The sequence below is a fragment of the Ochotona curzoniae genome, unplaced genomic scaffold (genome assembly GCF_017591425.1).
Source record: "Ochotona curzoniae isolate NIBS_2020 unplaced genomic scaffold, NIBS_Ocur_1.0 scaffold_4701, whole genome shotgun sequence".
Taxonomy (NCBI): Eukaryota; Metazoa; Chordata; class Mammalia; order Lagomorpha; family Ochotonidae; genus Ochotona; species Ochotona curzoniae.
The window spans coordinates 76,674,727-76,701,753 of NW_024467122.1; the positions used below are offsets into that span (position 1 = coordinate 76,674,727).

Here is a 27,027-nt window from a genome sequence, read left to right on the forward strand (position 1 = left end):
TAGGACCGGGTAATGATGGAGGTTACAGAGCCATGTACTGGAAATGTGTGGAAAGAACTAAGCCGTGCAGTAGCCTAAGGCCTCAGGGGTGTTTCCGGGGGGTGGAAACTGCACCTGAGCTTGAATTCCTTCCCTCTACCTCATGCGATAAGATGGACAGCTGTCACCCCAGGAATGGAGGGGCCAGGAGAAGAGGCCGTGGTTCGACTTATAGAGGTGGAAGCCAAGGTGAGGCCAGCTGAACCCCTAGGTGCCAGGAGAGACAGTGAAGTTCATGAGAGGTGTTTGTAGGGTGCCTGGGGACAGGACTAGCGGGGAGGCACACTGGGATATGTGTGTCGCCTTCAAGGGTGCTGGGATTTTGGGGAGATCCAGGGGCAACCTCCTTGCTTCAGCCTCTAGTCACCCCAGGCCTCCCTTTACTGCTGGGTTTTAGCTCATGAAGAGCTGGTAGTTAGGAGATAGGAGATCTTCCAGAAGTTCATGGAAAACGTGTCTTGGGGAGAGTGCTGCAGAGATTTCATTTGCAACACAGTAAACTTATCCTTTCACTGCATTTTCCACCAATGTTTTAAAGCTCCTGTGCATGCGTGTGGTGTTCTAGGAGGATCACAGGCGTCAGCTCATTTGTATGCCTGTCGCCTTGGGTGATGGGACTGTGAGACCCTCCAGGGCAGAGCTCTTGCCTTTCCGTTCCCCAGCACCCCCAGCACCGGCTCAGGGCCCACCCGTCAGGTGCTAAGAGCAAGAGTGGATAAGAAGAGAAGCAGATTTCAAAGCTTTGCTCCCTCCCAGCTGCAGCTGGCAATGACTTTGAAGTTCTGGGGCCCCCTGCTGATGGGCTGCTATGATAAGGGCGTGGCCCTGAGGGCACCGCAGAATCAGACAGGATTAGTTCCCTATGCTTGAAGGGTTGGGCAGATCCATGGCCAAGAGTCTCTGTTAGACCGGGTAAGAGCAGGTGGCTCCCTGTGGGAATTTCCCAAGCCAAAGGCAGTGAAACTTCTTGGAGGAGGATGGACAGGTAAGACGAGGCACGGAAGGAGGCATTGGGGCCAAACTGTGGTTTAAAGTACTGTCGCAATTGAAGCAGAGGCAGGAGTGGACCGGCCCTGTCTCCCTCTCCCTTTCTTCCAAGCACACAGGGGACAGAGAACTCGGCTATGCCCCTGCACTTGGTGATCAGGTTGGGCTTTCCCTGCAAGATGCTGGTTCCAGTTTCCATTTGCTTGCTCCTGACCACGTTACTCTGCTGGCCTCAGTTTGCAGATCTGTGGAATGAAACGGGTGGGGTTGAACTGGGTACCTGCTGCTTACGGCATGGGCTGGTAACCAGCAGCCTCTGATCAGGTCTTCCCTGCCAGGTTCACCGACCACCAGAGAAAGAAAGGCCTCAGTCAACTGTTGGGAAGAAGCCTTTATTGGGGGGAAATCTGTTCTCAGGCCTTTCCTCCACACAATGGAGTGGCAGAGAGAAAGTGGGAGTCGCATGGACAAAAAGGCGCACAGAGACGTATACAGGTGGCTTTTGTACTCCTCTTGACGCAGAAGGGGCTGCGGGTGCCGCTGCGGCCGTTATTAGGAAAAAAGTGTCGGTGAGAGTTCACCACTGGTCTGACAGGGCTCCGTTGCCCACAGACATCACCACTGCCCAGACCTGCTCAGTCAGAACCTGGGTTTCATGCGTGCCCAGGTGCATGTGTGATGAGCACACGGACACCCATGCTGACTGGGGCAGGTGTCGTATTCCTGTCTGGTCTGTGAGCCCGAGGTCCCATTATAAGTTACTCCATCTCCAGGGATTAGAAGTCTCTGGAACTGGGCCAGGCCTGGGATGTCTCTGGTCCCTGAGTCATGGCAGAAGTTCTGGGCAGATGTGGTTTCACAAGGAAAGGAGTAACTCGTCCCTGTGAGCCGGCGAGACGTATTCTGGGAGCACACTGAGCGATGACACTCTGAGCTGTGGGGGGCCACAGGATGCTCGGAGGCTTCTCTCTCTTTGATCTGGCAGCAGCCTGGCAGTCCCTGTCCCTGGAGTCCCCCCACAACAGCTGTCCCTTGTACCCTGCAGTCAATGCATACCATACTGATGTCAGGCACTCTGGAAGGGGCTGACAGGAGGGAGCTCCGGCTGTCAGGGGTCCCCAGCATGGGGGCTTCCTGATGACCTTAACTGTGGACCAGAATGGCTCCTGCCGTCCTGGGTCTTGCCTGCTCTGTGTCCTCCTGGGAACGCTCTGCCAGGTGAGCCAGGAGATGCCTTCGTCTGCCGGACAGGACATGGCTTGCCGAAGTTAGGAGAAGAAGGCAAGGTTGTCACTGGGGCAGGCTGGGTCTGGCTCTATCAGGTGTCAGGTGAGCGTCCTGTCCCTGGGCAGCAGATCCCTGGTCTCTGTCTCCCTCTGGTCATGATTTCCAGCTGCCCCAGAGAAAGAGTCCTAGATTCTCATCTCGTCTCAGCCTCCCACCACCCAGCCAGCTCTCCAGGAAGGTGTCATACCCGTTACAGCACTTGGGCAGTGCCAGTTGCACAGTCGCTCCTAGGCTCTCAGAATCTGAGACTGTGTCTCCAAGGGTCATTAGAGATGAAAAATGGGGTGCCTGAACAAGGGAGCAGGCTTTGAGCTCCATACCTGCTTGCTGTGTGACCTGAGGAGGCTCGGGTGGTTGCCATAGGAAAACAGAAGTGCCAACGTGTAAAGTATGCACGAAGGAGTCCCTGGCACCCAGCCGGGCTCACCCCGCTTGTTTTTATTATCCTTGCACAGGGGAGACCTGGGGACTTCAGAAAGATTAAGTTGTCTACCCAGGTAGTGCTTAAGCCATCTCTTAGGGTGCCCCCATCCCATATTACAGGGCTGAGTTTGAGTCCCAGCTCTGGTGTTCCCGTTCCAGCTTCCTACTGATGCCCTGTGAGACAGAGGTGGTGGTGACTTGAGTAGTCAGCACCTGGTCACCCGTGTGGGGGGCCTGGATGGAGTTCCTGGCTCCTCCTATGGCTTTGACCGTGAGAGCGACACTGTCGTTTGCTGTCTCATGCCCCACACAGGAGCTTCCAGCTCAGGTCCTCAGGTCTCCCTGCTTCCTCCTGCCTGGCTTAAACTAACAGCCTTCTTCCCACTCTTCTCCTTTCTGGCCAGACCATCTTGTAAGTCTGTCTAGGAGCAATGGAACCTGGGCTAACCTTGATGATGCTGTTGCTCAGAGCCTATCAAGAGCCTGCCTTCCTTCCCCTCCCCTCCCTCCCTCCCTTCCTCCCTCCTTCCCTCTCTTTTTCCCTCTCTCCCTCCCTCCTTTGAACGGCAGAGAGACAGTGATCATTCCTTTGTTTCTTCACTTCCCAAATGCCTGCAACAGCCAGAGCCAGGCCAGGGAGAAGCCAGGAGCCAGAAACTCCAGCCAGGTTTCCCACGTGGGTGACATGCATTCTTGATTGGGCCAGAAAGCTGCATCAGAAATGGAACCTGAACTTGAACGCATGAACTTTGGCATGGAGACAGTATTCCCAGCTGTAACTTAACAGCTGTGCCCGTCCCACCTGCCCTGTCTGAAAGCTCTTCTAACGCTCCGCTCCTCTCCCTGCAGGTGGCAAGCCTGACACTCTAGCATGGCGGTGGCTGATGGCAGCCTGAAGGCAGCCAGAAGGCGCAGGAAGCAATACCTTAGCCGTACAAGGCATGGCAGACTCAAGGACCCGCCGAACTTGAGAACTCCAAGCTTCTGAAAAACTCTATATCCTGTTACCATAGGTACTCACAGAGAATCCGGAGAACTAGCTTTCAGAAAAGCATCACTGAGTTTCCGGTTCTTGGGCAGAACGAGGCCCCCCTCTCTAAAAGCAACAAGTCCCCCAGGGCTGCGCTGACCCTATTATCCAGCAGCCCTCCCACGCCACGAGGTCCTGCCCGTGTCCGGGCCACTGCTTCCTGTCAAGCCTGGGAGCCTTGGAAGCCGGTGAGCACTCCTTCAAGCTGGAAGCGTTCCAAGACGGCGGTGCCAGCCTGCACGTGCATCTTCCTTCCCGTTGCCAGAAGGCTGTGGGTGACTCCCGGAGGAAGCCTCTCTCAGCGGCTGCAGAGCTCCTGGGCAATATTCACCACCTCTAGGAACCCACAGGAGTGGAGTGCTTGGGTTCCGAGAGATGTCACAACTTCTAGACCTGGATCGAGTACCTGCCCGCACGCTCCTGGTGGAGTCTGCTGCCACACAGAACTAGCTTGATGGGGTGGTCACTGTCACCACCAACCTTCCTGCCTGTCTTGGTCCTGTTCCAAGTCCAAGTTCCCCTGCAGAGAAGCCCCTCTGGACTTGCCATGTTTGGTACTCCACTGCCAGCCGGCGACTACATCAGATTTTTGCCAACTGCTTGCGACCTGAGCTCAGGACATTTCCCTGAGGACTATGCAAGTCTCCTGCCGTCCCTGGGGTCCCCTCCTGCCGGTGGCAAAGTGGATGAAATCAAGTCCTTCTCTCTGGGGGGGGGCGGTGTGGGGATGAGCCATTCTCAGGCACTGTGATGATGACTCAAGCGGTGGGCTGAGGATAGTAGAATGGGGTCTGTTGGTCTCTACAGACCAGGCCTGGGCCGAGCGGGGTGCCTGGGAGCCGCTCACAGGGCAGGGCAGCACAGATGCAGGGAGCAACACTTCCTCCCCAGCGTACCTGCTCAGGAGGTACCTGGCAGAGGGCAGGGCTTCAGCCCCCTCCCGCTTGCTGCCCCTGCTGAGCTCACCCAAGGACTCCACTCTGAATGGCCATGTTGACAGGGTGGCAACTTTTTCAGGTGGGAGAGATCCCAGTCCGCTTGTCTTAGTGTGGTAGCACCTGTTTGTTTCCGGCCACAACCACAGACAGGGGAGGGATCCCAGAGGTGAGAGAGGAGCCAGGCAGAACACAAAGACATTTTTCTGAGTAGCCTCACAGTCTGAAAAGAAAATCTTCTTTCTTTTTTTTTTTTTTTTAAAGCCCATACAGTTTATCTAGACATATTCTCATATTTGCTTTATGTATAAGGAGGAAAAAAAATGCCAACTAAATCCAGCAGATGTAAAGAAATCCATCATTAAGTCTATTTAGTTTCCATACAAGGGAGGACTGGGTTCTTCCACTCTGCTTTGCCAGCCACAATACTTGGCTCCTACAATGCACAATGGCTGCTGGAGATCCAGCCGTTATAGCTGCCTTCCGGCCAGCAGGCAGGAGGGAGCGCCCATTCCTAAAGACCTGTCCTGGAGTTGGCAGACTCTTCCCATGCTATGTGGGGCAGGACTTAATTCCAAGGCCGCACTAATACAGGGTAGAGTGAGGCATGTGGTCTTTTCTTTTTTTGTGTGTGAGGCTGTGTGCTCAGGTAGCAGTTACTAAGAAGAAGAAAATGTGCATGGGATGGGGGCTATCTTGGTGCCACGCTCCTCTTGGGTAGGTGGGTGACATACAGAGAGGTTTTTTTTATTTTTAATTTATTTCTGTTGATTTGAAAGGCAATTTTGCAGAAAGGGAAAGAGAGAGAGAGATCTTTCATCCACTGGTTCACTCCCTAAATGGCTGCAATGGCTGGAGCTGAGCTGATCCAAAGCCAGGAGTTTCTCCTGGGTCTCCCACATGGGAGCAGGGTCCCAAGGACTTGGGTCATCTTCTGCTGTCTTCCCATGCAGCTGAATCAGAAGTAGAGCAGCCAGGTCTCAAAATGGTGCCCATATGGGATGCTGACACCACAGGCAGAGGCTTGACTCACTGCGCCTTGGTGCCAGCCCCACATGAAGAGGGTTTGTGCCATGCAGGCGTCATGTTCACGTTTCAAGAACCATCATCAAAGACCGGTTTTAGAAGTGCAGAAAAGTAAAATCATGATGAGAAATCTGCCAGTCCACGGCCTCAGGTGACAGACCAGCAACCTGGAGCCCAGAGAGGCTGAGCAAATTAGCTGAGGTGACACAGTGAGCTGGTGGCATTGGACACCTGGCTCACGGTTCATGTTCAGTGTATTCAGTGGGAATTATTGTGCTTCTTAAGGGGGAAAAAAAAAAGAAAAGAATAGAAAAAAGTCTTACTCTGGAGGAGAGGCAGCATGAACAGCAAGGATGAAATTCCATCTTCCCCTCAGTCTCTGAGTACAGAGCCCAGGATGGGCCAGGGCAGAGTGTGTGTGTCTCCATTTGCTCAGACCTGGGGCTGGCTGGTGGGTGCCCGCCATGGCCTGGGCAGTGCCCTCTGTTGCGTGAGTACGTGTGTATGCATGTGTATGTGTAGCTCTGTCTGTCCCCTCTCCCTGTCTCCCCTGCATTCCAACTGCTAGCCGCCCAGGCTGCAGGTCTGATCTCCATGTGCCTCTGTTTCAGAGAACACTCTGTTAGGATGGGAGCGGCCGGCAGGTGGGACCTCTCCTTCAAGGCTGTTCTGACTATCAGCTGGCTGGTCCTGGTCCGTTTCCCCACAGCCACAGGTGAGTCACCCCGGAGCTGCATCCAAGCAGTGTCAGGGTTTTCTGTTTCATGGGAAAGGCTCTGGTGGCAAGACACACCGTTGTTTCCAACGTGCTCCTTTCTGTTTCTCCAGGTAGGGAACAACCTGGGTTGAAGGAAATTAGAACATCACCTTGGGTTTAACATGCTAGGCCACAACACCGGCCTCAAGCCATCATGTCTTACAGAAACTCCATAGACATAACTTTTGGGGCTCTCGAGACACGCCCAATAGCAAGAGTGGCAGCCCATAGGAAAGCCTGTGGCATGCCAGCCTGCCAGGTGTGAGCATATTTCTGGTTCCTCTTAGTTTAGAGACTATTCACCAGTCAGGGATCTATTCCGTTATAAGCAAGGTTGCTTGGTAACAGTTTATATAACACCATCTTTCTCAGGTTTCCTGGGGAACAGAGCTAGAAAATTAGCCAAAGGTCAGATTCTCACTTGCATTAAGGAAAAGAGTTTTGTTAACTCTTCAACTACCACTTTCCAGGCAGCAGAACATCTTGGAACCCAAAGAATCTGGGCAAATTATGGCTTAACATTGAATCATAGAAGGTGCTGAGTAGTCATCTTATCTTCCTTTCCTGCTGTAACTGGGGAAACTGAACCATGCAAGGGTGCTGACAGAGAACCGAGTGCCCTAGGGCCTGGGGCGGTCTTTGTGTGGTGATGCCAGAGGATGGGAGTGGTCATTCTTCTTTGTCCTTGGCAGCAGTTGCCGAGTGTCCTGACCAGAGCCCAGAGCTGCAGCCCTGGAACCCTGGCCACGATGAGGCCCACCAGGTGCACATTGGCCAGGGCAAGATGTTGCTTCTCACCTCCTCAGCCACTGTCCACTCCATCCACATCACAGAAGGAGGTGAGCAACTTGGCCCCCCGCTTGTGCCCATCCGCAAGCCTTGCAGAGAGGGGCTGCAGGCGGCTGAGCCTGCTGGTGAACAGGCTAAAGGGTGTGCACTTGGGTTCACGCTCACAGCTTCTTTCCATGGTGGTGGACGTGGTTGGGAAATGTGCCTTGTGACCCACCTGGATGGGGCCAGAGGCGCTCAAAGGCTCTGACCTCAGCCTTGCTGCACCTTGCCCTTGACCCTCTCCCCAACTTTCTTTATTCCAATTCCATCCCCACCTCTCCAGGCAAACTAGTCATTAAAGACCACGAGGAGCCCATTGTGCTGAGGACCCGGCACATCCTGATTGACAACGGCGGAGAGCTGCATGCTGGGAGTGCCCTCTGCCCTTTCCAAGGCAACTTCAGCATCATCTTGTATGGCAGGTAAGGAGGCCAGACCTGGGCACCTCTTGAATCTGATGGGAGGCCGGACCAGGGAGGAGGGTAGGGGCCTTCCCAAGCACAGTAAAAGGTAAAAGGATGAGACAGGAATTAACATTCTGTCCTGCAGATGGTCTGGTGTTTTTATTTGTTTGGTTGATTTTCTTTTTTAAAGATTTATTTTTTGGGCCCAGTGCAATGGCTCAATGCCGAAATCCTCACCTTGCAAGTGCTTGGATCCCATGTGGGCACCAGTTTGGGTCCCCGCTGCTCTACTTCTCATTCAGCTCCCTGCTTATGACCTGGGAAAGCAGCAGAGATGGCTCAAAGCCTTGGATCCCTGCACCCATGTGGACACCTAGAAGAAGTTCTTGGCTTCTGACTTTAGATCAGCTCAGCTCTGGCTATTGCTGACACTTGCAAAGGGTGGTTAATCTGCGGATGGAAGGTCTTTTTCCCTCTGTCTCTCCTTCTCTCCATAGAGCTGGTCTGCCTTTCCAATACAAATAAATAAATCTTAAAGAAAACATTTATTTAAAAGGCAAAGTTGAGATTGAGAGAGAAACAGAGATCTCATCCACTCCAGTTCGCAGTTACAATAGCCAATGGGGACTGGACCGAGCCTAAGTTGGGAGCCTAAGACTCCATCCGAGTCTCCCACATGGGTAGCAGGGACCCAAGTACCTGGGCCATCAGCTGCTCCGCTCTGCCCAGGGTGTGCATTAGTGGGAGGCTGGGATCAGAAGCCATGCTGAGACTCTGTTTACCCTGGCCCTCCATGATGAGACGCAGACATGTCACCTCCACATGGAGCAGACAGAGCTGTCTTCCTTCACAGGGCTGATGAAGGCATTGAGCCCGACCCTTACTTTGGCCTGAAGTACCTTGGCGTCGACAGGGGAGGCACCCTCGAGTTGCATGGACAGAAGAAGCTCTCCTGGACGTTCCTGAACAAGACCCTCCACCCAGGGGGCATGCAAGAGGGAGGCTATTTTTTCGAAAGGAGCTGGGGCCACCGTGGAGTCATTGTGCATGTCATCGACCCCAAATCAGCCACTGTTGTTCATTCAGACCGGTGAGGCTTGCCTGCCCTCAGCATGTGACATGCGTCTTCATTCTGTCTACACTTGCTGGGCATTCAGTAGGTCCTGAACTAGGTACCAGATGTGTAACAGAGAACCCAACAGGAAAATCCCTGCAAGTCTGATGAGGCTGAGTTTAGCAGGAATCATCACACACACACACACACACACACACACACACACACACACACGCTAAAACCACCTGAGAAAGTTACCTGCAGTGGTGGGAGTGCAGGTGAGGATTTGATGAGATAAAAAGATGGGGATGAGTGAGTGAAGACAGGGGCTGAGAAGTGCCAGGCTGGCCACTCACAGACCCTGGGAGGGACAGTGGAGGATGAGAGGAAGGGGACAGAGGGTGGACCAAATTATTAAAACAATGCAAAACAAGCTTGAGGGCTCAGCAGCCCCCTTCCAGCTCCCACACTGCTACCACCCTTGTTTTTCTTGTCTTTTCAAAATCTCTTTGGCTATTCAAGCTGGCTTTGTTTTCTGGATTCATCTTAGGACTGTTTTTTTGCTTCTTAAGTAGCAAGACTAATTCTTTTGCAATTTCCATAGTAATTGCACAAAATCTTTATATTTGTGTGAGAGTTGGAATCATTACAAAAGTGCCCTTTTTTTTGCCAGTTCTTACCAGTGGCAAAAAAAAAAAAAACCCTCCATAATTCCTGGTGTTTTACATGGATGAAGATGAGTTACTCATGTCAGTTTGGACTTCTGTCCTTGTCAGTTAAAATTTAAGAAGATACATGAAAAGTGTTCCCTTTTAAGATTTATTTATTTGAAAGGCAGAGCAAAAGGGAGTTGGAGGGAGGTTGTTGGGTGAGAGACCAATCAATCTTCCATCCTCTGGTTTTCTCCTCAAATGGCTACAACAGCCAGGGCTGCGCCAGGCAGAAGCCAGGAGCCAGAAACTCCATCCAGGTCTCCCAGGCAGGTGGCAAGAGCTCCGGCACTCGGCCGTCCTCTGGTGCCTTCCCAGGCACATTAGTGGGGAGCTGGACCAGAAGCAGTGCAGCAGGGAGTGAAACCAGTGTTGTGACATGGGATGCTCGTGTTGCAAGACAGAGGCTTAACCCTCCTTACCACAACACGGATTTTAAAACATGATAAACAGAAAAATAATCAGAAGGAACATGTTTCCAATGGTCGGGAGTTATGTTCTTGCGACTCTCAAGTCGGAGATGACATTTTAATGACAATGCTTCACTGTAGACGGGCTGCTGTGGAGATGACAGTCATGATTCTGGAGAGTCACATGATCTCTGGTTCAGGAATTTGAGGAGAGCAATTTCAGTCTGAACCAGAGATCATATTCCAAGCCATTGACAATGTCTGAACCATCTCCCAGAGTCACACATTTTTTCTAGGTGGGTCTGAGCGGCTGTCCCCAGATGAAAGAGGGACGTGAAAAAGCAACCCTCGAAATCCTCCTCCTCTCTTCAATTCTCTGGCATTTTGTCCACCCTGGTCTAATCCCTTCTTCTTGGGTATTGTGAATCTCGTATACAAAACCAGCCAAGTGACTTGTTCTTTGCAATATAAGCAACTTTGTTTGCCAGCCACAGCCCGGCTGGGAGCCTGGGCTGGCATGCTGGCATGCTGGCATGTCACGACACCGACGTGTGCTCGGACTCCTCTGTTTTGAGAATTTCCTCTCTTTGTGTCCTTTCTAGGTTTGACACCTACACATCCAAGAAGGAAAGCGAGCGTCTGGCTCAGTATCTGAACGCGGTGCCCGATGGCCAGATCCTTTCCGTCGCAGTGAATGACGAAGGTTCCCGAAACTTGGATGACATGGCCCGAAAGGCAATGACCAAACTGGGCAGCAAGCACTTCTTGCACCTTGGATTCAGGTACCACCCAGCACTTCCACCTCCGCAGGCTTTAGGGCTTGTTCCCCAAGGGGTTTTGTTTTGAATGGCAAACATTGCTCACTGCTGTTGTGCTTGCTTCATGCCTGCCATTGGTGGGCACACTGAGCGGCCTCAGCAGGGAACTGCTGCCCTCGCAGTAACCACAGCTTGGGTCAAGCTGTCAGATCCCAGCTCCATGACAAATTAATGCTACCTGCGTGTGACTCCTGGGAGATTTGGGTGCCTCTCCATTCGGCTACTGAGATCCAGGTTGGCAGTGGCCTAGACAGGCCAGCCCCTTGTCTTGGCTCAGAGCACCACCTCTAGATGGGCTGGGCAGATTCCCTGTGCCAAGGGATAGGTGTCTCAGGTTCCAGGGGGCACACTGGACAGCCCAGGGGCAGCTCCGTCTGGAAGGGAATTTGAAGCAGGAAATGGAAGCAGCCAAAGATGGCAGTGATTTCCTGGCATGGTAGGTTTCCATTGTTAGCCAACCCTGATCACGCCTCCACTCTACTGTTATAGAAAACCAAAGGCTGGTTTATGAATGAATCGGAGCTAGAGCAATGAGGGAACTGGCACCTGATGGTCTGGACTTGAGTCCGGGCCATTCCCTCCTGGGAGATATGACCACAGGCCAGTGGGACTTTGTGTGTGTGTGGCTCCTGAATCAGAAAAAGGAATTATCTTGACAGTGACTCTCAACAACCTGTGAGCAGAATGGTTGGCCCCTCCTCAGTAAATATCAGTTGTTTTTCTCTCCTTCTGGAGCCCTAGGAGGTATGACACCTGCTGTGCCTCCCTCGGGGAAGTGGGGCTGGGCTCGTGTGCATGGGACACACTTTGCGGGATAGACTCGCAGCATTTAAAATCAGTAGAGCTGAGATCTGGATCGCCCATCCACTTACCCATGCAGGTGGCTGAACAGATGTTGCGGGGAGACGCTCGACTGTATGCCAAGTCTCCTGTGCTCTTCTGGGAAGGTAGAGATTAATAAGAAGGCTAAAGGGTATGAAAGAGCAGGCAAGCAGGGTTTGGTGCAGACTTGCAAGTGAGAGCAAAGCCAAGCAGGTGCCCCAGACAGATCCGAGCAGCAGGTTCTAAGCTCCAGGGCAAAAACCTAGCTGTGTAGAAGATATGGGGAAAGTCCTCCTGTCAGGCAGAGAGGGCAGGCTATGAGGCCAGGATGGGACGCAGCAAGGCCAGGATTCCACAGGAAGAACCTCGGGGTCTTGGCCAAGAGGGCAATGGGGAAGCCACTGCAGGCTTTCAAGCAAGAGGATGGCACTGCTGAATGCCCAGCCGCTGTGAGGAGTCACTCGGAGAGAATCTGTGCTTATCACTGTGGATGTGAACGGTGTGTCGTCACACTCTCTTCTGCATCCTTGTCGAGCAAGTGGGTAGGAATGACACACTGCAGCTGCTTTAGTGAGCTAGTGGCTTAATTAGAATTCACTTTATACATGTGAGGGAAACGCCTTGGCCTTTAAGGACCTTGTATAGTCCTTGCCTATTTTCCCAGTGGACTGCATTCCAAAGAGCTCCAAAAGTTACAGATTGCTTGTGGTAAGAGAGAAGCTGCGGGAGACGGGGCAGCTCTTTTCCTTCCACCCTTCTCCACACTTGATTGGAGCCAAGAACGAAACACCAGTCAACAAGAGGAAAGTGTGCAAATCCCTTTCTCCTGGGTACAAGGAGGGCCCGACAGATTGCAGGGTTCCTGCTACCACTGCTTAGAGCTCCTTCAACCGGCAGCGCCTGAGGTGCCATGTTTTGGGTGCTGAGTCCTGAACCCATCTCTGCCTTAGGCATGGTGAGAAAGACAGATAGCTCAGAGAACGTTGTTGCCCCTGCAGCAATGTGTGCACTTTCTTAGAGCCCAGGAGGGCAGACAACTTTGCAAAATCTTCCACACTTCTCTCTTTCTCCCTCTGTACCCACCCATCAGGAAGCTAGGGTGTGTCAATCCTTTTCGTGGCTCAAGGTGGATAACCGTATGGTCAGCCCCATTAGCCTCCAGCACGTTTCTCGAGGCCAAGTCTCAGGGAACCAACACAACGAAAACATTTTCTTAAGGGAGGAGGTAGGACAGGGCACTTCCTGAATGAGAGTCTAACTGAGCTTGGTGGGTCTGCTGGCGTGTGTGTGTGTGTGTGTGTGTGTGTGTGTGTGTGTGTGTGTGCATGCTTGTGACTCATGGTGGGTCTACTGGCAGCTCAGAGATGAAGAGGTTCATGATAAAACCAACAGCAGGCGAGCCAGGCAGGGGAAGAAGCCGAGTGCTTGCAAGGACAGATTCTGTTCACCTGCAGAACGGAGACCCTGCTGGAGAACACACTGCGGTTCCTGCTGATCCAACTCCGCCACCACGCAGGCTCACACATGCAGCGAGCTTGAATCCTTACTGTTGCTTGACTTGTTTTCCAGGCATCCTTGGAGTTTTCTCACTGTGAAGGGGAATCCTGCTGCCTCCGTGGAAGACCACATTGAATATCATGGTAATTCACAGTTGGCTGCAGGGCTGATTCTGTTCTTGCCCATCACCAGATCTCATTCTCCAAGAGACCTGAGGTTTTTCTGAATGATCCACTTCCCCAAGGGTGTGGTTACACCTGTGCTAATGCCTGGTTGAGTGACCAACCATGTAACTGGCCGTGTTACATGATGGTGGTGAGGGTCAATGCCAGTTGAATATCAATCACTTGCAGTATTGTTTTTATTTTCCAAGAAGTTTTCTTTGACTTGACCAAGCAGTTAAGATACGTGTGCTCTAAATCCAAGTGCCTGGGTTCGATACCCAGCTCTGGCTGCTGCCTCTAGCTTCTTGCTAGCACAGCTCCTAGGAGCCAATAGGAATGACTCAAGTCCTTGGGATCCTGCAACCCACGTGGGAGACCTGCCTCCTGATTTCAACTTACTCCAGTCTTTTGGGGAATAAAATTCGGTGGATGTTTGTCTGTTTCACTGCCTCTCAGATAATTTTTTCTTTCAAAATAGTGACTTAATGTGAAACATAAAAGTGCCATAGGAAAAAAAAAAATCAGACCGAGGAAGAAAGAGCAAGCAAGGGTAAGAGTTTTGGCTAAAAAGTCACTTCGAAGAGACAGGCTCCAGCCTCCCAAATTAGAGCACCTGCTCTTACTCCTGATTCAGCTCTCTGCAAAGGCACCTGATAGGGCAGCAGATGAGGATCCAAGCCCCTGCCATCATGCACAAGAAACTACAAGGAAATTCCTGTATCCTGACTTTAGGTGGGACTGGTCCTGGCTGTTGTAGCCATTTGGGGAGTGAGCCAGCAGATGGAAGCACTGGTTCACTCCCCAAGTGGCCTAGATGGCCAGAGCTAAGCCAATCCAAAGCCAGGATCCAGGGGCTTCTTCCAGATCTCCCCCGTGGGTGCCAGGTCCCGAGACTTTGGGCCATCCTCCAGTGCTTTCCCAGACCACAAGCAAGGAGTTGGATGGGAAGTAGAGCCGCCAGGACACAAACTGGTGCCCATATGGGATCCCGGCACATGCAAGGCGAGGATTTTAGCCACTGAGCTATCGTGCCTGGCCCAAGAAAGGCATTTTGAATGAGCCTTGTCTGTCCAGCAAAGGAGGCACTGTTGCTTCTGATCCAAGGCAGGAATTCAAATCACGAGTCTGATTTCATGAGAATCTAAGTTGAAACAAAAGAGCAGGCCATGAAAACATAAAAAATGACTTGATTTTTAAAGTGTTTTTAAAGAACCATCCAAGTTCCACGTGTATGGGCTGGGATAGGGGAAGATCTGTTTGTCTTGTAACCAAGGGATCTGGGCACGGTGGGGTGGTGATGAGGGATGGGCACTGAAGCCTCTGATCACTCTGGCAGGCCACCGAGGTTCCGCTGCCGCCCGCGTCTCCAAACTATTCCAGACGGAGCACGGCGAGCCTTTCAATGTGTCTTCCTCCAGCGAGTGGGTTCAAGGTGAGGCTCCTGAGGTGGGGGGGAGAGACAGCCAGGAGCCACGCTCTCTGCAGAGTCAGTACCTCCTACCAGTACCAGCAGTCTCACTTGATGGTGGCGTGTCAGTGACGGATTTCCAGGCGGAAGTGATTGTCATGCATGAAGCCACTCTGGGGACAAACCCAAAAGGGATGCCTCCCAACAGTTAAGACTTGGGCTTTACCATTGTATTTCCTTTAATTTGAAGAACAGCTGTTGTGATCCAGGCAGTGGCACTGGGTAGAAAATGCAGACAGCAACAGGACCTGGTCTTCAAACAGCCCATTTCTGGGACCGCAAGTAGCTGCCAGCCGTGGGGCAGCCCTTGGGGAATGGGTCTTCAGAGGGATTTTATTCCTCTCTTTTTGTTTAGTTGCTTTTGTAACAGCGAAGAATACACACTGCTTTTATAAATGAGGAATCCGAAAAGAGGCGGTTTGTTTTACTCAAACATGGGAGAGAATGGATCGTGCACCACCATCCACATCCCACCACTTGCAACCAGGGACACAGGAGTCTCAATTCCCACTGCCTGAGGGTACCTGGGACCACACTGGGTGTGACCTGCCTCCCTGGGCCGCTTCCGGCCTGACGCTGCTGTCTGCTTTCTGCCTAGATGTGGAGTGGACAGAATGGTTCGAGCATGATAAAGTGACACAGAACAGAGGCGGAGAGAAAATCTCAGAGCTTTGGGCGGCTCACCCAGGGAAGATCTGCAATCGCCCCATCGATATCCAGGTACCCACCCTGCAACAGGCCAGCAGCTTTGCTTCACTTAGGAGAAGACTCTGGAGCCACGGAGTCTTTTTTTTAAAAAAAGATTTATTTTTTTTATTATTTTTTTATTGGAAAGGCGGATATACAGAGAGGAGAGACAGAGAAGAAGATCTTCTGTCCGATGACTCACTCCCCAAGTGAGCGCAACGGCCGATGCTATGCTGATCCGAAGCCAGGAGACTCTTCCAGGTCTCCCACGCGGGTGCAGGGTCCCAAAGCTTTGGGCCGTCCTGGACTGCCTTCCCCGGCCACAGGCAGGGAGCTGGAAGGGAAGCGGGGCTGCCAGGATAAGAACCGGGGCCCATATGGGATCCCGGGCGTGCAAGGCAAGGACCTTAACCACTGCGCCACCGCGCCGGGCCCAGCCACGGAGTCTTGTCACTTGGGTGATAGGAGCCTCCTAGCCTGCACTGACAGGGTGAGCCGACGGCTGTCGGTTGCAGCATCAAGGCAGTGAGGGAAACATACCAGCTGCCCCACCCCACAGCTGCTACCTTCCTGGGTCCTGCTGCTTGTTCCCCTCACCTGGGACTATGCTGCCCAGCTTTGCTGCTCAGTGAAGTACCTTTGGGGTCTGGAGTGCCAGCAGGCGTACAACGCTCCCATCACCTTGTTCCCCAGCGAGTTCTGCTAGAGCAGTGTTGGTAGACTGTTAGGCACAGGATCTCTCAGCGTTCCCTCTACCCAAGGAGATCAGAAAGGATGGGGTCAATTCCCACTTCTCTCAGCTCCCCAGCTCGGGTGTGGGCTCCTGGACTCTGTGGGATACAACAGGATAGAGAGAAAGTCCCAGGTGATGTAATGGCAGTGGCATTTATTTCCCTACTCCTAACCTCACTTCAAACTAAAATTGGAAGCCTCTTAAAAGGCTTGTTATAGAATGAAAAGTCCTGGGGCTGGCATGGTGGCTTATTGGCTAATCCTTCAGCTGCAGCACTGGCATCCCATTAGGGCACCAGTCTGTATTCCAGCTGCTCCACTTATGATCCAGCTCCTTGCCTGTGGCCTGGAGAAGCAGCAGAGGATGGCTCAGGTCCTTAGACCCCTGCACCCATTAGGGAGACCCAGAGGAGACTCCTTTCTCCTGGCTTTTGATAGAATCAGTTCTGGCCATTGAAGCTGTCTAGGAAGTGAACCAGTGGATGGAAGATTCTCTCTCTTTTTCTCCTTTCCTCTGTAACTCTGCCTCTCAGATAAAGAAACTAGACAAACAAAAAAACAAAAACAAAAAAAGCTAAAAGTTGCTGGAAAACTACTCTGGTCAATGTTATCCACTTTCAGACAAAAGAAACAGTCGGCTGATAATGTTGTAAATTGTAGTTGATGTTATGTTGGGGCTTTTAATTGATTGGGACGATACTTTGCCGGCTTTACCTTCAGACCAGAGACGGTCTCACCAAGAAGTCGTTGAACTCATTAGGATAATAAGATGCTGGACTTTATGCTTGATAAATACTTCCAATGAAAGAACCTCAACTGAATTTGAACTGTGGTAATGCAACAAGGTGGAGAAATCCACCAAGGGGAGAGGGTTCGGGGAGGGGTCGGGGGGAATCCCAGTGCTCATAACACTGTGTCACATAATGCAACACAATTAAAAAAAAATTAATCGGCTGTCCTCTGTAAACACACATCCCATACTGATGGATTCAATCAACCTTGGATCAAAAAACATTTGAGAAAAAGGATTGTATGTTGTATTGAATACATAGACATTTTTCTACTTATTTATTTAAAGCCAGAATTACAGGGTTGGAGTGGATTTATTTTCTGGTTCACTCCCCAGATGGCTGCAAAGATCAAGAGTGGGCCAAGCCAAAAGCAGGAACCAGAAACTTCATCTGGATCTCCCACATGGGTGCAGGAGTCCAAATCCTTGTGCCATCCTCTGCTGCTTTTTCTAGGTTGTCAGCAAGGAGCTGGGTGGGAAGTAGAGCAAGCAGGACTCAAACGGGTGCCTAGATTGGATGTTGGCATCTCTGGTGGCACCTTTACACACTAAGACACAATAACTTTTTTCTTACCATTATTCCCTAAACAATAGCAAATAACAACTATTCCTTATAGCATTCACGTTGGGTTAGGAATTATAAATACTCAATAGGTAAACTTAAAGTGCATGAGAAGGTGTGTGTGAAGTCTGTACAAAGTCAACATCTTTTTATGTAAGAGACTGAAGTGTTCCTAGGACTTTGGAGGCCATGTGGCAGGGTTGGGGAAATGCTGGGGTCTGGACCCCCACTGTTACTGTGTGGGACAGCCACAGTGACTGACAATCTCAGGTGGCCTTTCGCTCCTGCACCTCTCCTGGGCAGAGCATGCAACCTGCTCCTCGCGTGGTAGGAGGGAGCCGTTACCTATCCGGGGAAAGGGTGCTCTGGTCTGCAGGCAGCAAAGGCAAGGGAAGCTTTCTCATTATCTGACTAATGCTCTGTGCTCCACAGGGCTCCAGCGTTACTGAGCCGGATTTACCTAGCTTAAATTGCAAATTGCAGACTCCTCTTGGGTCTGACGCCATCACAAAGTACGGACGCCCCCAAAGCACATACTTCCCAGATTTAACTTTAATTTTCTCTTGCAACCCCGAGCATTCCAGCTCTGATCAGACGTGGCCATAGATCTCCACTCTCCCGTGTCCTTGACCACAGGAAGTCCGATGCTTCACCAGCTTCCCCTCTCCACATATTTCTGGAAATCCGCAAAGAATGCTCACGTGGCCTCCAAATCCCTCCTGGTGTTGGCCGTGCCAGTTGTCTGGCTCCAGCCTGTTGTGGATGGAAAGGCCCCTTATCCATGCCAGGAATACAGCCCGGCCTTGGCATTTCCTACTCTTCCAGTTGCTTTGCTCTCAGCATGAACCAGGTCCTTCCCTGAGCCACACAAAGCACAGTTAAGCCCCAGGCCAAGAGCTCCATGGATTGCTCCAGTTGCCCATCAGCTGCCACATTGCATGGCCGAGTGCCCCCCCCCCAGGCTCCCCACCTACAAAAGAAGTATCCATGACAACAAACTCCCTGGATTCCAGTTGCCAGTCCCTGAAAGTCCAAAGAAGAACACAGATTACCCCAGCCTTCCCACAATTGAGAAGCCTTGGAGGTTGCTGCATTAAGTCAAACCCTTGATTCTGGAATAGCATCTGGACAAAAACCGAAGCCCAGGAAGTCCAGAAAAGGAACAGTCATATGTCTCCAACAGCAAATTCAAACTTGTGTCTGTAGAGACATTGAGGGAGACCAGCCACATTGGGTACAGCAGGTGCCATTCTTCCTCTTGCCACCAGTCTTCAGTCCGTAGTGTGGTCCCTAGTCCAGGCCTATTCATACTCAGGAGAGGTCAGACTGCTGCCACGGCACCTGCTGCTGGCTGCTCCCAAGGCCAGGTGGACAAAGTCAACCTTGCCCTGTTCCCACAAGAGTGGGAAGAGGCAAGATTTCCTCCTTGCAAAGAGCCCAAGCCCCCACTTATAGAACCCACCAACTGTCCCATATGCCCATTTGTGCAAATCCATTTGCTCTGGGTCCCTCTTCATGGCTGCACCTGCCACCCACTCCTGGCCCACCTGCTTGGCACTGACGCAGGCAGGTCCTCAGAGGGAGTGGCACTACAGAGGCAGAATGGCAGAAGGCAGGCTAGGAAGACAGAGGGAGTGGCAAGGCTGGCCCAGTCTGGCCCCAAGGCCATCTTTTCTGGAAGTTTGTAGTTCGACTGGAAAAATGCAAACAAAAATGAAGCCACACACCACAGTTTCTACTTTGCGCGCTTTCTCTCTCTCTCAGATCTGCCCATGGGCTGGCTTTGTGTCTCAACAAGTTGCACCACCACTTTGCAATGCTAGCATATCATTTCCTTTAACTCTTCTTATCCAAAACAGAGGTTAGAAAAAGGAAGGCCGGTGTTGGGCCTATGGATCACCCTGCTTATGGGGATGCCTACGTTTCATGGCCAAGTGCTTGGTGGGAGTCCTGGCCCTGCCCTCCAAGTCCAGCTTCCTGTGAATGTGTACCCTGGCAGGCAGAAGTGGATGGCACGGAGTTGGGTTCCCACCACCTACCCAACTCTGTGCCATCCACTTCTGCCCACCTGTTGGACTGGGTTCTAGGCTCTTGATTTTGGCCAGACACAACCCAAGCCATTATGGGCATTAAATTATAGGGAGTGAACTGGTAAATGAGAGTTCTCTTTCAATCTCCCCCCAGTAAATTTAAAAAATTTTTTTAGAATAATCAGATGAGTGCTGCCTTGAGATCAGTGTTGGCTGCCTTAGCTCTGTTTAGTAGTGTCTGTTGGTAAGATTCTCACTGTTTTGGGGGTTTCTTGTTAGAAAACACACAGTACTCGATCAGAGGAGCTGGACTTGACCTTTAAACAGCCTTGAGTTCGGGTCTGAACCTACTAAGTCTTCCCAGGCCTCCTCTTTTGTCTGAAAGCCAGTTTGCAACCTCTGCCTCTGGCTGTCACCTGGGTGTGGGCGTGTGGCTGGCAGGAAAGGGCTGCACTTGAACGGGGCAGGTCCATGTGTGTCTCCTTCCAAACCACAGACAGGAGTTCAACACCCTGTTTCCGAAAAGATCTCCTCCTTGCGTTTAAAAAAATTTTTCTTAATTGTTCTTTCTTTTGCTGTTTCCTCAGCCCCAGTGCCTTTGGTCCTCGTGCCAAAGACGACAACAGCTGCAGCCCTTGTCTCGATTGTATGTCTCTGAGTGACAGCCGCTGGCTCCTACAGGCACACCCTGGCTCCATTGGGGAGTGGCATGCGGCCCTTCTCTGAGCCGGCCCCTGTGTTCCTACGTGGCCTTTAGGCTGCTTGCCTAGTAGATCCCAGTGACTGAAACCAGTCCTGGAGGGTCCCAGGCTGGAGGCCGGGGTCAAGGGCACAGGGCCTATGGGCAGAAGGAGAAGAAGGGACTTAGAAGCCCATTTTGCAATACCCCGAGTCCAACTTCAGACTTTGCCTATGCCACGGGCTGGCTCTGGGAGCCTGGACCCAAAGCCACTTACCCAGCGCTGTGCTTGGAAGATGGAATGAGATAAGAAGAAAGGATGTTTCAAAACCTCATGGAAAATGCAGATAGTGAAGAAACTCACATGGGTTTCAAGGGTATTTGCACCAAAATAAATTGACCTTTTAATTCCATTATCCATGAACTGTTTGAAATGCTCTCCTTTGTAAACGTTCTTCTGGATTGTTAGAAGAATGCTCAAACTTTCTTGTCCCTGGGTGGCTTTTTTTTTTTTTTTTTTTAAGATTTATCTATTTATTTGAAAGGCAGAGTTACAGAGAGGGTTGGATGGAGAGAGGGTGGGGTGGTGAGGTTTCCAAATGACCACTCAACAGCCACAGTGAGGCTGGTCCAAAGTCATTAGCTTCTTCCAGGTCTCTCAAGTGGATGTAGGAGCTCAAACACTGGAGCCATCACCCTCTGCTTTCCCAGGTGCGTTAGCAGGAAGCTGGATCAGAAGGAGAGCAGCAGGGAGTTGAACAGGCACCCATATGGAATACCGGTGTTACAGGCAGCTAGCTGCTTTACTAGCTATGCCACAGCATTAGCCCCATTCCCAGGTGACTTTTCAAAATTCCAGGGCCCAGGCTGACAGCAGACTAAAAGCAGCCTGTGGAATGAGTGTTGATAAAAGATGCCCCCAGGGCAGGCATTGGGCCAAACCTTTAGAGCACCAGCTACATCCCGCTGTTTCGATTCCTGGCTCAGAGTTGACCTTGGAAGTGGGCGGAGGGAGAAACAGCAATGATGACTTTGGATTCCTGCTACCCAGCTGAGAGAACTTGTGTTGAGTCCCTGAATTCTCCCTTGGTTCAGCCCTAGGGCCAGTGAGAACATTTGGGAAGTGAACCAGTAGATTCGTTCACCTTTTAAATAAATCAATAAAATTCAGCACATTTTTTTAAATGTAAATTAAAACAATGGTTAAAGATCCCTTATGTGATATGGAACCAGGTTGGGGCATCTGTGCACTGAACACAGTACAAGGTGTGTGTATGTGTGGGGTTCCTCAATAAGTGGGTATTGGCCACCGTCTCTTGTGGGGGCTGATGCAGATCCCCAGCCTGCACAAGTCCCCTGCCGGGCTCCCCGGAGAGTGGGCAGTTATCCGAGGGGTTTGCAGACCAAGTGCAGTAGGGTCGTGGCCAAGGAGTAGCCATTCCTGGACTTCATACAATGTAGCAGATGGGGCCCACCACTGGGACAATCACTCAGGGATGATTTTAGCTCTGTAAGTGCATGTCTCGAACACTAATTATCACTTTCCTTCTCAACAGAAAAACTGACTTTGCTCTACCATTTCCATACCATTCCTAGGCCACGACGTTGGATGGGGTGAGCCTCAGCCCTGAGGTTGTTTACAAGAAAGGCCAGGATTACAGGTTCGCGTGCTACGACCACGGCCGGGCCTGCCAGGGCTACCGCGTGCGATTCCTCTGTGGGAAACCTGGTAAGTGGTTCCCTGCCGGGGACCCAAATGCGGCCGATGCTGCATGTTCCTGGAGCTGGCAGCCTGGCTCTGCCAGCTGCATGGCCAGGTCAGCTGCCTCCAGACCCTTAGGTGACACAGGGAAGGGAAGGGCTCAGCTCCAGAGACCCAGGGTGTGGATGTATGGGCCTGCCCTCCCCTGCAGGGACAGGCAGCCCTTGTTCTCCGTGGATGCTATTATTTTAAACCCAGCTCCCAGGGTGCTTGTTAGATTGGGTGAGGGATGGTGGGTTTGTTCGCAGAGACACTTGGCTATCCCCAGAAAGCCGTCATTAGGGGTGGCAGCTCCGAGCAGGGGAGAGAGCTTTAGGGCTTCTGTCAATTACGGTGGATGCGAGCGATGGTCGTTGGACAGCCTGAGCAGAATGGGTGGGGTGAGGCAACCACAAGTCAGGCCAGCTGAGGAGTTAGTGGAAAATTCCCCAGGCTGGAGATCATGAATGGCTCTTTTCTGGTTAGGTTTTTTTATTTATTTATTTTTTTAATAACTTTAGTACCAGGCCTGGCATTGAGCAAGCCTGGTGATTTGGAGTTTGAGTAGGCAAATCTGGCATTTACTTATTTAAGGAAGGGAAAGGCAGAGGTAGGCAGCCCTGAATTTGCCAGGAGTGAAAGGGTTGTGTCTCAGTGCTTCTTGTTCTGGCATACAGTGCGGCCCAAGCTCACGGTCATCATCGACACCAACGTGAACAGTACCATCCTAAATCTGGTGGACAACGTGGAGTCGTGGAAGCCCGGAGACACCCTGGTGGTTGCCAGTACTGATTATTCCATGTACCAGGCTGAGGAGTTCCAGGTGCTTCCGTGCAGGGCCTGTACCTCCACACAGGTCCGAGTGGCAGGTAGGAACCTTGCTGCCCCAGGCCGGATGGGTCTAGGAAGGGCTGGGCTGGAAGCAAACTGATATCAGAAGCAGCTTTGGTCATCCTACTGTGTCACAGTCAGAGACAGGGAGGGCAAGCACTACATACTCACCGTGCTCTGTGATGGTCTGGGCTCAGATGGGCTCCCTGTGACTAGCAGTCTTCCTGGAACACATTCTTGTGGGGACATTGGGAGCTCCTGGGAGCTCTCAGAAGACCCAGGCTTAGAACCTGCAGCACAATCACAGTTACATTCCGTCAACCAGGGCACAGCATGTGGGGTGACTAAGAGTTCTCCCATCGAGATGGACAGGGAGGGAGCAACACTGTGGCAAAGTGAGTGAAGCCACCTGCAATGCTGGCCCCCCCATATCAGAGTGCCAATCTGAATCCTGGCTGTCTGCTTCTGGTCCAGATCCCAGCTCATGCACCCAGGAAGGCAGCAGAGACACTTGGGTGACCCTGATGGAACTCCAAGTTCCTGGCTTTGGCCTAACCTGGCATTGGCTGCTGTGGTCATTTAGGGAGTGAACCAGCAGGCAAAAGATTAATAACAATGATAATAAAAGAACTTAGGAGGAAGGAGTGAAAATCAGAAAACATTTCAATCTACCATCAAGTTTTAAACCTCTTCTCCCAGTAGTTTTTGGGTCCCTCCCTTGTCATCCCCTAAATTTGGACTCAGAAATCCGATAGTCTAAGTCACGTGAAGTTATTGGAATCGCAGACTGTCCATGGTAAAAGGAAGCCTCGAGTAAATCCAGGTTAGCTGTCCAAGATGGAGTTATGTTTCAGTCAAGGCTCTTTGGTTGTGAGCCATGACATCCAATTTGACTTCCTCAGGCAAAAGGGAAAAAAAGGGAGTCAGGGCTTACTGGGACCCTATTCAGCTTCGGGAACTAAAACAGAATCAGAACATCCACAAAAGCACGAGGAACAAGGTGACTTGAGGGATCAGAGGAGAGGAACCAATGGGGGTATCCCTGGGGCATCGCTATCCTTAACAATCACATCTCGTCCCTGGGATGGAGGGCGCAAAAGTCCCGGATGGGACAGAGCAGGTAGTGGTGCTTGTACATTCATCCTCCGGTGGTCAGGGGCAAGGTTCTTCATGACAGGCTTTCTGAGATGGCAGAGCACCTTCAGAAAGAGTGCTCCCCAGAAAAAAAAACATGGGGAGCGGCTCCTGAAAGAAAGGAACACCATTACCGGGCACCCCAGAAAGGGACACCATTACTGGGCACCCCGGAACCTGGACAGACACAGATGCCTCATGACTCGATGGGATTGGGTCCACACACGCACAGGGTCAAGTGACATTGAATTGAAAATGCATCTGACACGCCTAGCCTCCCAAGCAATTGAGGTTAGCCTCACCTGCCTTGCACATACTCAGGTTAGCCTACAGTGGGGATGCAAGCCTGGTTTGTACTAGAGTGCCAGATGGCTCATGTCACTTCTTGGTTACCCTGCTGAGAACAAAGAACAGAGCGGTTCTCTGATTAAATGTGTCTACACTTTTGTCAAGTGCAAAAAAGTCATCAGTGGAGCCATTTTAGGTGGAGGACCATTTTCTCTGATTTGGGAGAGTGATTGAGTTTGAATTCTAATGTCCTTGCAGAAAGAGCATAGGACAGCTAACCAGGGACACCAATCCATACACATCTCATGACCAGGGAAAATAACAAAGTGAACGAGGCAGGTCTAAGCAATAAGAGACTAACAGAAGGAGAATAAATGCACAAGGGAGCACATCTGAGGTTTGTAGAGGCTGCTGAGTCCAAGACCATAATATTTATCTGGAAGCTTCCAAGAGGCCAAGGCAGACAAGGAAACTTGATGCATGGCTTAACTCTCCTGATCCAGGAAGAGGGAGCAGACTGGAGGACAAGGCAGGACAAGTGTGTGTTACCACTGAGTGCAAAGGGTTCCATGTGGTTCCTGCCAGCAGCGTGGACAGCGACCCTACACCCTGTATGTGGCTCTTGGAAGCTGACTGAGAGATGAGGACCTGGCTGAGAGATGAGGACCTGGGGTTGGTCACCTTCTGTGATGATTCTAGTAGGCATCTTTCATTCCCGTTTTGCCTTGGGTTGAGGCAGGACTAGCACCAAGAGTGATGAAAGCACGCGTTCTGGGATTCGAACTGCAGGAGACACCAGCCACTTGCTGAGTGACTTTCAGCAAGGACACAGAATCTCTTTGCCTCACTTTTCCCTTCTGTGAAATGGAGACAAGGATCGCAACTACTTCATGGGGTTGCTGTGAGAGTGAAAGGAATCGATGTATGTGAGGCGCTTAACATAGCACCTGGCATGCAGTAAGTGTTTAATAGATGCTAGCTGCTATTATCGTTAATAGGGCAATAATTTAGCCATTATAGAAGGGAAGGAAGGAAGGGCACGGCTGACAGGTCAGTGGTTGAAGCTTGTATATTTTATAGCATCTCAATTCCGGTCTCTTGGGTCACACAAGGAGAGTTTGGTAAGGGGCTGGTGGGAAGCAAGTGACTTTGGTCATAATGATTAACTAACACAGAGGGTTGGCCAGAGGTCACACCCTTTTTCCGCGGGGACACCCACAGGGTAGGGGCATTGCCCCGTTTATTCAACAAGCCAGGAAAGAACACACATCATGTGGCAGGCTGCGGGCCAGGCTGTCAAATGCCGGGGCGAGCAAGACAGATGTGCTCTCTGCCCTCAGGGAACCTGTAGTCCAGTGAGGAAAATAGACATCCATCAAAGGACCACTCCAAGGAAAACACACTGGCCGCCGTGGCAGCTGCTGGCAGAACAGAGCACGGGGTTCCTGGGGGCGCTGGGAACAGGCATGTGGCCAAATCAGGGCAGACCGGGAGCCTTCCCAGGGGAGCAAACGATGGCCCTGGGAGCTGGAAGAGAACGAAGGAGCACTTTAGGGCTGAGACGGGATATGGCAGAAGGAGAGGAATGTGGGCTGGGAGAGGAGGGTGCTTTCCAGCTACTGAGAGGGCCAGAGCAGCCAGCCCGGAGAAGGAGGGCAGCAGCAGCATGGAGCTGTTGAGTGAAGGAGAGGCAATGGGGCCAGCTGAGGCTAGAGTCTGTGTGTGCGGGGAAGTGACCAGTAGGGCAGAGACCTGTAGTGTTTCTCCTGGCAAGGACTGACTTCCCGTAGCTGCAGTTAGAGCAGGAGGATCAGTCGGGCCCTTGGCTCTGCACCAGATTCCTCTTGGGTCCTGCAGGGACAACACACTGAGACAACAGATGGCTCCTTCACCCTCACCCCCATCCTGGGACTTACAACCCTGTGGACATCTTGGCCATTCAGGCTGTTGCAACTGCTGTCCCTTGTCAGGTGGTCTGGGGCCCTGGAGCATCCTCGGAGGATGGCTGTGAGCTCCTGTCTGTGTAGTGGTGGAGGGGAAGCAGCCTTCTTCTGCAACCCTGGGTCCCACCTTCAGGTGCCTGGTTCAATTCCCAGCTCCTGCTCCTAACTACAGCTTCCTGCTAATGCAGACCATGGAGACAGGGGTGATGGTTCAGTGCTCCAGTTACTTACTACCCAACGGGGGAGACCTTACCGGCTCCTGGCTGGAGCCCTTGTGGGTATTTGGGGAGTGAACCGATAGATGGGAGTATTAGCTCTCTCTTCTCCTCTTATTCTTTCTCTCCATCTGCCTCTGAAGTTAATAGTCAGTTATTTTAAAGAAACTGCTTGAAACCCCATGCAAACCACTGCCCAGCTTCCTTCTGCTTCCCAGGCCTCCTGCTCCCCTCATACCCACGGTGCTGAAGGCCCCTCAACATAATTGGGAACAAAGCTGATATGGTCCCACCTACTTCTCCCTGGCAGTCTTCCGAAATCAGGGCTGCACAGAGGAAGGGAGGGGTGGAGGCTGCTGAGAGAATTCTGCAGACAGGGTGGGATTGCAACTGGGCCTGGGGGGAAGATTGAGGTCCACAACCTTGCTGGGAGAGCCGGCAGGGAGAGGCCTGCGAACGTGGCAGTGGGGCAGATAACCCAGCTGCTCCCAGCGGCTGAGCTGTACAATGGCTACGATAAGGAATGGGTGGGCGGGGGTGTGATGGAGGCTTTGAGACAGCACACCCAGGGCAACTCTCACATTGCCATCCTTTCCTCTGCTGGCTCACTGATAAACACAGTCCCTCCCACTACCTGGCAGTCGCTCCTGGAACCCTCACAGAACAGACAGCTGCCAAAGCTGCCAAAGCTGCTATGTACCAACTCCCATCACCGTAGGCTGCCCACCATGGC

At 51.8% G+C, this 27,027-nt stretch overlaps 1 protein-coding gene across 1 annotated transcript in view; it reads left to right on the top strand.

Moving 5' to 3' along the window:
* Positions 1–6,354: 6,354 nt before the first annotated feature.
* The window catches only part of LOC121149076 (cell migration inducing hyaluronidase 1), a 50,615-nt gene continuing 29,942 nt past the window's right edge, over positions 6,355–27,027 (top strand). Inside the window, exons 1-10 of the mRNA XM_040969513.1 lie at positions 6,355–6,442; positions 7,177–7,323; positions 7,599–7,737; positions 8,573–8,809; positions 10,496–10,675; positions 13,103–13,173; positions 14,531–14,626; positions 15,261–15,382; positions 21,739–21,871; positions 22,561–22,752. Coding sequence (XP_040825447.1) covers positions 6,355–6,442; positions 7,177–7,323; positions 7,599–7,737; positions 8,573–8,809; positions 10,496–10,675; positions 13,103–13,173; positions 14,531–14,626; positions 15,261–15,382; positions 21,739–21,871; positions 22,561–22,752 — 1,405 coding nt within the window. The remainder of the gene's footprint in view (positions 6,443–7,176; positions 7,324–7,598; positions 7,738–8,572; positions 8,810–10,495; positions 10,676–13,102; positions 13,174–14,530; positions 14,627–15,260; positions 15,383–21,738; positions 21,872–22,560; positions 22,753–27,027) is intronic.